This window comes from Chrysemys picta, chromosome 3, assembly GCF_011386835.1.
Source record: "Chrysemys picta bellii isolate R12L10 chromosome 3, ASM1138683v2, whole genome shotgun sequence".
In the NCBI taxonomy this organism is placed as follows: Eukaryota; Metazoa; Chordata; order Testudines; family Emydidae; genus Chrysemys; species Chrysemys picta.
In genome coordinates this window covers 197,382,983-197,394,997 of record NC_088793.1, presented here as the reverse complement: position 1 = coordinate 197,394,997, position 12,015 = coordinate 197,382,983, and the positions used below count along the sequence as shown (strand labels likewise).

The window sequence follows — 12,015 nt, the reverse complement described above, 5'->3', positions numbered from 1 at the left end:
TGGCGTTTCCAAACTAATTCAGACAAATGAACATGCTAGTTTTCCGACATACAAATACACTGGCCAAATGTTCAATTGATGTAGTCATGGTGAAATCAATGAGTTATGCTGATTTACACCAGCTGAAGATCTGGTCTTTTGAAATTACATGTACCTCACTGGCTAACACCAATGAAATGTAAGTGTATATGCCTCTCAACTGTAACCGCATAAAGCTGAGTCAGGAGACTTCTATTTTCTGAAGAGGCTGCAGTGAAATTAGGACAATCACTCTGGCTGTAATTAAAAACGTTGGGTTAAAACATTCACTTGCATGGAACAGATTTGTCAAACAAATGAAAGACACCCCAGGGAAACTCTGTTAGGGGGAAAAAAGAAAAATCAAGCTCATTAAGGTTTTATCATGGAACGTGCAAGTGCCACGTAAAGGCTCCAATCCTTAGATTTTTAAATATTCACTTTATTGCATATGCAAGTTCTGATCCATTTCATGACTTCTGAAAAATCCACCCAACAAAGAGAATGGATGTCCAAAATGAAACGTTAAATGAGTAAACACTATCTAAACAAGACATTTACATGTGAACTAGTCCTTTGGGAAAAAAATTAAGGCTGTGAAAAAATGTTGTGTCTTAAGGAAGCGGAAATTCAATTGGCTTTCACAAGACCCTCTGACTAGTCAAGCTATCCACAGAGGACTGATCCAATTCCCATTGTAGTCCAAGAGAGTCTTGACTGGCATTAGTGGGCTCAGAACCAGGCCCAAAATGAGTTATCCAAGTCTGGTTTCAGTGTAATTTTTGTTGAGTGTGCTACAGAATTGCTACATCCAATTATTTAATCCGTCGTCCCATCCGAGGGAGGCCAGGGACCAACAAATCCCTCTTCGCCCTAAAGCTGTTCCCTTCAGATCAAGTTTGATGCATATTGAAAGCTCTCTCACTGGCCTGCAACTGCCTGCATTCTACATATTACGTAGACACATTATTTCAGCCCACAGCGTTGTCAGTCTGGTTTCTTTCACAAGGACCGAATTCACTGAAATTTAGAGAAAGTGGTGGGATGAATCAAGTTACTTACCAGTAAGCAGAGTTCTCATATATGGTCATCTCCTCTACCTACTATCCCTGGTCTGTGGGTGCTCCCCATAACTGCTGCCACATGACCCTTGAAATTTCAAATTGCAGGTTGGTAAGCTCATGCACCAGCACATGACTTGCCCCACATTACATGAATGTCAGAGACCCCTCCTCCCTCAGTTATAGGGAAGTGTGCACAAACCTGTAAGCAACCAGCGAAGTTCAGATACCAGTAAATAACCCATTTTTCCCCTCTAATTCTTATCTCCTCTACTGAGCCTCTGCTTTTCGAAGACTGAGAATTAGTACTTTTACATAAGGAAGATATGATTTGAGAATGTAGAAGAAATAGGCCTGATTTTTCACCACCTTGTGCAGACATTTACACCTGTATAGCGCAAGGGTAAAATATTATTACACTTTCGTATGCAGTATTATTGTAGCCGTATTGGTCCCAGGGTATTAAAGAGACAAGATGGGTGAGGTAATGTTGGCCCAATAAAAGATATTACCTCACCCACCTTGTCATTCTAGTTCCATAGCATTTACGTGCACTTTAAATGAGGGTAAGTGACTACAAGGCAGTGGAGAATCAGGCCACCAGAGTCTGGAGATTTGGCTGTCCAAGAAAGGCATCGATCTCAAACAAAATGCAGGTTAATGTTTAAAAAAATAACAGACTAGCCTTCACTTTCACAGTTGTCATATTTCACCGAAGGGATATGTTTGGCATCGGTTATAGCGGTTGCCTTGCTGCACCACTTGTAAAGTCTTCAATAGACCAACCCTACAGGTGTGAATTATACAGTCCACCACTAATTTTTCTTTTATTTAGTATTGTACTTACTAAGTATCCTTCTTTAGCCAACTATATATTAATACTTATACTGTAAACCTATATATGCTGAAGTGAGAACAAAGGCTCAAAACTCACACTAGCAAGGAGGGGAAGAAAAGAAGGAGAGAATTGTGGCAGTTTTGTAGTAAAGGAGCATAAGTAACGTGGGCCAGGGTCAATGCTAGATGCATGAACTGATGCACATTTACCTACCTGATATTTCAAATTTCACCGCTTCCAGGTCCACAAAGCAGTGTTCTCAGGAAACATTAAAAAATGGGAAACAGTGATAGATCCCAAGCTAGAGAAAATGTTTTATTAGATATTTATCTGCTCATATTTACACTTGTCATATTTCCACTTTAAAACGTAATAGTATAGATATATTGACATCACAAACAAGACAAAAGGCATCTTTTTCACAGCTCTTTTGAAACTGTAAATAGCAGGAAGGTCTATCACCACAGAAGATAATTTAGATGATCTGATATTATACTGATACTAACATGCATAAGATGGCCAAAGATGAGTGGTTTGTGATGCTATATCAGGTGACCATCTACAAAATGAAAAATTTAGATATGAAATTTTCGCGTTATAAATTATCTTTGTGGTAAGGGTGACAAAACATCTACTGACCTTTTCACTTGATTGTCTTCTTTTCTTTAGCTGAATAAGATCTGTTTCCACCTTTTCTGCCAACTCCAGCTTCCTTTTGTTCCTCTTAAAAGCTGCTAAACTAAACCCTATAAAATATTTTAAAAGCATTTAACTAATGAAGGGTTATTCAAACAAATAGTAGACTAGTAAGGTATTTCACTTCAGAAGTCTCTTCCACCCCACATGATTAGCAGCAATATCCGAAGTTAAGATATAGATTGTGTGAAGTTTCAGTACTACAGATTTTACATCTTTTACTAAATCAAAAGGAGATACTGTTCAAATATAACCTTGAGTAAAATATCTAATACAGACAAGTCACTGAACACATCTGGAAGTTATGATGCCCTAAATATCTCCCTGTTTGGCAGTCATGTAGCAACACTAGACAAAAGAGAAAGCAATAAGTGGCTTGTTAGAATGATTGTTTTGGACTGCTAAGATGTAAATAGATGCCATGTGAGCTTGTTTTGATGATATCCATAAGTTTATATAGCCTCTTAACGAAGTTAATTACATAGCTGTATGCTCACCCACATATTTAAATCCACATAATACACAGGCAATATTTTTATGCATCATAATCCAGCACAGGCTAAAGATCAATACATCTTGAGGATGCATACATGTGTTTTTCCACATTTAATAACTACATTTAAAAGGAAATGTTTTCTAAATGACAACTAAAAATGTGATGCTTAATAAAAATGATGGTGTATTCTCAGTTTGAGGGCTTTGTTTTACAAAAAGCATATTGACAGGAACACTTTTGTAGTTCAAATTAGTTTTGATTTAAGGTTACCCTTAGCTTGTCTTAATTCCCCTCTCTACTTCTAAGAAGGAAAGAAGAAACATTGCAGAGGGTAGTCCCTTCAATAAGCAGAGACGTATACAGGTATATCCCAAAGCCAGTGAAAGTTAAATGCAAGAAATCCCTACATCATAAAAGAAGGTTTAATTACATTTCAAATATAGCTGAAAATAGCTTTCTTCCTGTACCATTATCATTTACAAAGCCAGCACTGCTCCAGGAGCAATCTATTAGTTAACTGATACTGCCTAGTAAAACCGGCCAAAATTCAAAGTTTCCAGTTCATGGAATATTTCAACATTTCAAAATTTGGTTTTGGCCAGGTTCAGGCTGAAACCAAATGTCGGAAAGTTTCTCATGAACCAGGAATTCTGAAAAAAGATTGTTTCAAAAGCACCAAAACATGGTGTTTCCAAAACAAAATATGATCCCCAATTCCTGGCACCTCTTTTGTGAAACTGACATGATATCAGTTTCACCACTGCTATTCAATGGTGGACAACAGTGAAACTGACAAATTTCAGCAGCTGCCAGGGATCCTTGTTATGCAGACTTCCCCAGAGCTGGGCACCCCAGGGCTTTCAAACTTCTGGACCATCTGGCTCTCTGATTACCTGACTCACACCACCTGGGGAGTCAACTGGCCCAGAGTCTGGAAACCCTGGCTCTGCACCCTAGCTCAAATCAAGGCTCTCAGGATTTTCAGAGTCACAGCTCAAGCTGAGATTTCCAAGCTCCTGGATTCAGTGACAGCGAGCCTAGAACCACTGTGAGCCCTGGCTCCAGGCTCACAGCAAGGCACCTGAAGACTCTGAGACCCAGCTCAATCCAAAGGCCCCAGGCTTCCCATTCTACTGTAGGGACCCTAGAAACCTGGGCTCTCCTGCCCCAAAGCACACTGCACAGCTGGGGTGTACCTGAGCCACGGACCTATGGTTCCGTGGTGACCTGGCAGGGACCAGGAAGGTTTCCTCAGGAGTTTCCAACCTGCTCTACTGCCTAGCCAGCAGAACACAACTTACCTTTGCAATTCCCACAAAGTTTCATGGAAACTATGGTTACATCTTTGGCAATTTAATAGGGAAGACTGAAAGACATCCAGTGTATTTTCCTCTTTAGCATAAAACAATTTTAAGGTATGAAAAATTTGGGGCCTAAACTATCAGTCTCCTTTCCTCTCTTAAGTAATTGAGAAAGCTAATCTTCACAAATCCATTAAAAATTATGAAGGTTTCTTATAGATTCAGGACCAGGACAACCTTCAACAGCCAAGAAAGGAACCCATCCTATCATTCAGAGCATAGTGAAGCAGGAATTCATTAAATATGCCTGAATATGATTCAAAACAAAGAGCTCTTTAGCATGTAAATTGAGCAAAAGAGTGAAAAGAGAACACTTCATTGGAAAGATTACTCCAGCTACAACTTGGTTTGGATTGAGAAATTGTCCTAAAAAGTACTATCCATTTACAAAATGTGAATTTAAGTTCAATTTTTAACAGGCAAACTTTCAGGTTGACTTGGGCCTCAATCCGGCAAGACACTTAAGAACGTGTTTAACTTCAAGGAAGTGAGGAGTCCTATTGATGTGCCCCAGTGCATTTCTTGGAACCTAAATGGCTCAAGGACAGTGATAAGGCTCTGGAGCCCTTCAGTTCTAGGTTACCAGTGACCTTAAGCCACTGTCATCTGGAAGCTGTGTGGCAGTTTAAATGAACAAATTGGTGGTTTCAGTCCTGAATGGACAAGCATACAAAGACCTCTACCACAATTAACACTAGTTGGAACTACTGGTAGCATTGTTGGCACTGGCAAAGGGCTGAACAGGTTTAGAGACTGAACTATTCACCCTGGAAGTGATCCTTCTAGAATAAGACTCATGCACATTGACAGGACAGGGTGGGGAAGCTTGCACTTCCACTACTCTTGGCTTATCTGTTCAAAGTCCAAATATTTGTGTGGAAGCTTATTCCGCCAGCCCATCCTACCTGCCCTGAGGCTCCCCTCTCCTACAGCTGCTTTTCCAGCCTATGGAGTAAGTAGTGGCCACAGCCTATCTGTACTACTTGTATATCCACTGGCCCAAATGCCTGTACATGATTATGGAATCTATAGGCCAACTCATAACTTGCTACTGATACTGTCCTGTAAGCTAGTTTATACTGGGAGAGTACCAAGACCAAATATGCAGTAAGCGGACTGTAGAATGTCTCCCATCACTTTTGCACCCGGGATGGCAACTTCGCCACTTCAACCGCGCCCTCAACATATGAAGCTCTCCAAGGTTCAAGAAGTAAAATTCACATGCTGTCAATAGAAGACGAGTCTCTAGCACCTTTCACCACCATAAGAGTTAATTAGTTTTGACTTTAAAGTGTACTTTCATTTTTAACTTATCTAAAGGTTTGTGCTTTCAACAAGCGTACTGTCCTAGAGATTTGCTTTTAAAAGACAATTTTATACATAAGTTTTGATTCAATATATATGTCGTAATAGTATTTTCAAAAAGTCTTTTCCTTTAACATGGCCTTTCAAGAGGACACCACTGGATTACCAAATGCAGCGCATAGGACAAAGGCCATCATCACCTGAGAAATTGTACGTGCCTATAGGTAATAAGCAGCACATAAGCATGAATTTGGGATACCAATATGTCATTCAACTCCAGAAAACCGGTAAAAAGTATTTGCACAGTTTTAGCCCCCATTGCAGTTAAAATTTATATAATCATGATGAGATTACAAGATTGGTTGGTATCACTGATTTAAAAATATATATATATATATATATATATATATATATATATATATAAAAAACACATTCCATGGATTAAAAACTGATCTCAAGAGTAACTGCGAGTCACTTTTCATCCAAAGCCAAAGGTCATTTTTCTAGTGGAGGTCAAAAAAAATTGATTCTTGGCCCAATAATATTTGAATCTATGATTTTTGAAGGAAATAAAACTGCTAGAAAGTCACAGATAACAACTGGTAATATAGTAACGATAGATCAGTTCAACAGAGATCTGTATTGCTTGGAAAACTAGTGTTATTTGAACATGTATTTTTTAGTGCAGTCAAATTCAAGGTCCTACATCCAGGAAAAAGGCAGGTCACATTTACAGGATGGTTAACTGTATCCCAGAAAGTAGTGACTCAAGAGGACTTGACAGATGACCTACTGAACACAGACTCCCAGGACAATGCAATGACTCAGAGGGTTAACATGATCCTTGGATGTACCAACAGGGTGTGATGGGGTATACAAACCCCACACTGGGCCCAAAGGGGTCAAAAGGCAATACTAGGCCCAGGTAGCCCTGCCCTTTTGGGTCTGCTAAGCATGCTCTGGCTGGAGAAGTGGGTAAAAGAAGCTCAGAAGCCCAGGAGGACAGGCTGCTGGAGAGATGACTCCTTCTCTGGGAAGCTAGATGGAAGGCTGAGCCTGAGAGGGGACTACAGAGTGGGTAAGGCCCACAGGCAAGGCCTTCTCCAACCGCTACCCTCTTTGAGAACCAGCAGGTCCTGCAGGGCCCTGCTCACTTGGACTCCTTTGTTAAGTTATTGACTGCCCCAAATAGATAGGAAGTAGCCTAGAACTGCGGATGTAGACTCTCTGCAGGGAGGACCCTGCTGGTGTTGCTTCCCACAGAGCCCAGGGCTGGGACCCAGTGGAGAGGGAGGGCCCCGGTCCCCCTGCTATACCCCCCATTAAGAGCAAAGACCCAGATGTAGGTGGAGGCCAAATCACTCACGGCTTAGCCCTGGTCTACACTGGGGGATGGGGGTGGGGGAATCAATCTAAGTTACGCAACTTCAGCTACGTGAATAACGTAGCTGAAGTCGACGTACTTCGATCTACTTACCGCGGTGTCTTCACCATGGTGAGTTGACTGTTGCCTGTGCCTCTTGCTGAGCTGGAGTACAGGAGTCGACGGGAGAGCGCTCGGGGATCGATTTATCGCATCTAGACTAGACGTGATAAATTGATCCCCGCTGGATCGATCGTTGCCCACCGATCCAGCCGGTAGTGAAGACATACCCTTAGAGTCAGAAACCACGCACTTCTACTGCCCTGTCAGAGAGACAAGGGGCTGGAAGTCAGGTACACTAACTGCTAACTACACTAACCCCTCCAAGCATCCTGTTGCACAGGGGAATAGAGTGTAGATGTAGAAAGGTGATATGTCTCTCACACTGAAATCATGGGACTTACTGGATTTGGGTGCAAGTCTGTGCTCACACTTCAGAAAGGATGCTGAATAGTTGGACAGGGTTCAGAATCATTAAGTCTGGGAAACCTGCCTTACAGCAAAACTTAAGCTCAATCTATTCACCTTAACAGGATGCTGAGACAACTTGAACATGGTCTATAAGTACCTACATGGGGAGAGATTCTGAATAGCGAACAGTTATTTAAGATAGCAGAGATATAACAAGACTTCCCTTATAGTTGAAACTCACTGAAATCTTGCGCTTATGCTACACTTGATTTTTAGGATTGATAGTTTTCTCTCGGCGATTCTTCACTACTGAAAGTTTCTCCTTCAGCAGGAATTCTGCTAAGGACTGCCTTCTTTCAAAATGGCTGCCACCACCTATTGTTTTTAAATGGGACTCAGACCACAAGCTGCCCTTGCAAAGACTGCCACCATTTACTTCCTCCTCAATGTTCCTCAGCAGCAGAAGGAAATCTTCCCCAAATCACCACAGACAACAATGGGCTATAATAGCCATTTTCAAAATGGCAACTCTTCATGAGTTTGACGTACAGTTTTTCCTTCAACCTGTGTTGAAAGATGCACTCACTAATAAAAACAGCAAAAAACCTATCCTTAAATATATTTTTTCAGGAGCTACCTGTTGTATCAGATCTAACAGACAGGGAGGGTGAAACTGGGATGGTTTTGTATACAGGGGAAGGAAGAATATCAAGGAGTGGGGGAAGCTGGGGAACACACGCCATCCGATTTGTGGGGTTCTGGCAATGCAAAGCAATTGTAAACTGGCTAATGCTCCAGCTGCTTTGTGCTCCTCCAGAGCCACACCTAGTAGTGTGAAGGAGTAAGGGATAACATTCCTCTGGGGTCAGGGGCTTGGAGCTGGCCTGGCTGTTGGATTATCCCACCCCCTGCACCCGAGGAAAGATGCAGACCTTAATTAGCTGCCCTTTATAAAAGAGGGCAGCAAGATCCTGCAGGAAGTGAAAGAGCCTGGGCAGTGCTCCTAGTGGACTGCCCTTGAAGTTCCAGTGAAAAACTGCTCCAGAAACCCAAACAAACAAGAGGGGAAACTGTAGGGGAGCCCTGGAGGTCCGAGGCTCCGATGTCAGAGCCAGGAAACCTTGCTATGGGAATTAACGGATGCAGGAGTCAGATTTGGGGAAGGGATTGCTATGTTTGCAGATTTTTGAAGAAAGCGTGCAAGGGTGGGACTGTGTTGGTTAAAAAGGCTCAATTAAAGAAACCACCCCAACTAAAGGAAGGAATCCCAGGAAACTAAGAAGCACAGAAAAAGGTTACCCCAGTGAACTGGCCCGGGAGAATAAAGCTTGGTCCAACAAGAGGAGGACACTATAAGAGAGGCCTAATCTATTACAAAAAGCCAGATAATAGACAGTTACCTTTTCTGTAACTGTTCTTCAAAATGTGTTGCTCGTGTCCATTCAACATTAGGTGTGTGTGCTCGCCACATGCACCAGTGCCGGAAGTTTTTCCCTCCACAGTATCTGTAGGAGACCGGCTCGGGTGCCCTCTGGAGTGGCACCTGCATGGCACAAATATAAGGGATACCGCTGGCTCCTCCCACCCTCAGTTCCCTATTGCTGGAAACTCCAACAGTGGGGAAGGAGGGCAGGTTGAGGAATGGACATGAGCAACACATCTCAAAGAACACCAGTTATGGAAAAAGTAACTGTCTTTTCTTTTTCGAGTCCATTCCACATTAGGCAACTCCAAAGCAGTACCCCTGTAGGTGGGTAGAAGTTCACGGATGTGTAGTTTGCAACACAGCTCTGCCGAACCCAGTGTCATCTCTGGCCTGCTGAATGATGGCATAATGAGTAGTAAACATGTGAATAGAGGATCACGCTGCGGCTCTACAGACATGCATCATTGCGTTCTTGCTGGGTGGCACGTGCCTCAGAAGGTTTGCGCCAATCTACAGGCACGGTACACCTTGAGTCCTTCGATCGGTGCCCCCAGTGCGGGGACCAAAGTGGGCTCCGCTGAGCCTGCCTCTCCAGTCCTGAGGCGTGACAGCTTCGGGCAGGCAAACATTGGCGGGACATCCCTCTCGATGGGGATCAGGACTGCTGAGGCAGGGACACACGCATAGGTCCCAATGCGGGTTTTCCCCGAGATCGGGGTACCGCGGGAGCCGGTGTGGGCAGCACAGGGAGTGTCAGGATTTCTTGAGCCATTTGAAGAGCTTCGGGCATCAACGGCACCTGAATCTGGCTAGGGCCTGCACCGCTATCCGGGGTCACAGGCAGAGCAAGAGATGGGCTGCACCACTCGACTTGAACTGGGGCCCAACTTCCCGAAGGGCGGTTGAGCTGCACAGCACGGGTCATGGCTAACCCCGAGCCCACTCCTGTCCCTTACGAAGGGTAGGAGATCTTCCCCTCCCAGTCTTTTTTGGCTTCTTCCCCGGAGCCGCGGAAGGGGACTGATGCCGGCTCGTGGACGGCGCCAGCGGAGCACTGCGCACGGAGGCCGCAGTGCTCGGTGCGGAGTCGGACCGCTGCTCCGGTGCCGGAGTGAGTGCCGACTCCATTAGGAACGCTTTCAGATGGATATCATGCTCCTTCTTCGTCCTAGGTTTAAAGAACTTACAGATACAGCACCTGTCATTTGTGTGCCCTTCGCTTAAGCACCTTAGGTAGCTGGCATGTGGATCGCTGATGGGCATAGGCCATTCACAGCGATTGCAGGGCTTAAAGCCCGGGGACCGGGGCATGCCCCATGCCCCGGCTGAGTCCCATTTGGGACTAACAAAAAGTTGAGAACTACTACTAAGGGTAACTAAGAAACTACTAACTATATACAACTATATTACAGGTTTTCAAAGTTCACAAGAATAGAAAATGAAACAACGCTAGTCGAAGCAGCAGATGTTCCAGCACCGTCACTGGCGGCAAGAAGGAACTGAGGGTGGGGGGAGCTGGTGGCACTCCTTATACTGCGCCATGCAGGCGCCACTCCAGAGGGTGCCAGAGCACGTCCCCTACAGATACTGCTGAGGGAAAAACTTCTGGCACTGGTGCATGTGGTGAACACACACACCTAATGTGGAATGGCCATGAGCAAGCACTCAAAGAAGAATACCATGAATCTGACCCTAGACATGACTTAAGGTTGATACTACATTTTAATGATTTGATATTAATGATTATTAAGTGTATTTGGCTTCCATTAACAGTTTCATACAGTAAAGAAATTCCTAAACAAAAAATGTTGAAGTTTGAAATACTTTAACAACTTAGGGCAAAAAATTACAGCAAATGTGTAATATATACAAAGGAATGCAGAGTTAAAACTTAAAACATGTTAAGTTATGGAAATGGACATTTAGGGCACACAAATCACCCTAAATCTGTCTCGTAATTACACCAATGGGCGGGAGGAAACTCATCTATCTCTAAGAGACATATTTTTCTATTCTAGGACCACAAGCACTAAAGTGCCTTATAATCATGTTACATGGCTGAGGGCAGAGGTAAAGTTCTTGGGTACCCTAAGTGCATTTCCATACATCAACATGTTTAGATTTTATTTCAATTTAATCTGACCTCGGAATTTCCTGAACAGTTGTTTTGGGGAAAACTGCAACATCCCTGTAATACCTTTACCCAAAACTACTGATACGTTCTCAACCATAAATGCATCTTAATACAGTTTGCCTAAGACTCTACAGATTTGTTTTGCTTTTCAGCTAAGCTATGTGATTTTGCAAAGGTTTTTGATAACTATTTCAGAGTTTTTGGAATAAAAGCTTTACAAAATAGCATATATAATGTAAAACAGTAGTTTGGTCTTTAATAGGCTTCATGACTGCGGTGATATCTGTATAGTCCAAGCTGAGGCATCATCAGAAGTTAAGCTCTTCAGACCAAATTTGTGATATTAATTACAAGTCACATAATAAAGTTTGGGGTGTTACTTTATGGAATTATATTTCATGGTGAATATTTACTGAGCAAGTTATTTGGATACATTTCTTATTTTTGGGTGTAATTCTGTGGTTCACATATGAAAAAGACATACTTGAATACAGAATGTTGCATACTTTGAGTGTGTACTAACTATTTTGGAAACTAATCTAGCATTCCAGATTTCAGAGGACAAGTCTTAAGACCACAGTCTCACAACATTAGAGCTGTCCTATATAATGAGGACTTCATAGAAAAGTTACAAAGTTCAAGAAAATTTGAATATTTTCAAAAAGCAAGATTTAGCCAAATCTACCTTTTCCTCACTTGACAGAAGTACTATTTATATATATGCTTAAATAATCTGATATTTCTAGGACTGGATGTTTCAAATAGGCATCTAGTTAAATAAATTAAACAGATTTTCAAATACCATAACTGAGAAGTTTACAACTGTCAAATGCTTAAATCCTAGTT

The 12,015-nt window shown here is 42.5% G+C and overlaps 1 protein-coding gene across 17 annotated transcripts in view; it reads right to left on the bottom strand.

Moving 5' to 3' along the window:
- TASP1 (taspase 1) overlaps nucleotides 1-12,015 on the bottom strand; it is a 154,556-nt gene that overhangs the window by 105,535 nt on the left and 37,006 nt on the right. For all 17 annotated transcript variants that reach the window (XM_065590819.1, XM_065590823.1, XM_065590825.1 and 14 more), the window contains one exon: nucleotides 2,557-2,663. In XM_065590819.1, the coding sequence (XP_065446891.1) occupies nucleotides 2,557-2,663 (107 nt within the window). The remainder of the gene's footprint in view (nucleotides 1-2,556; nucleotides 2,664-12,015) is intronic.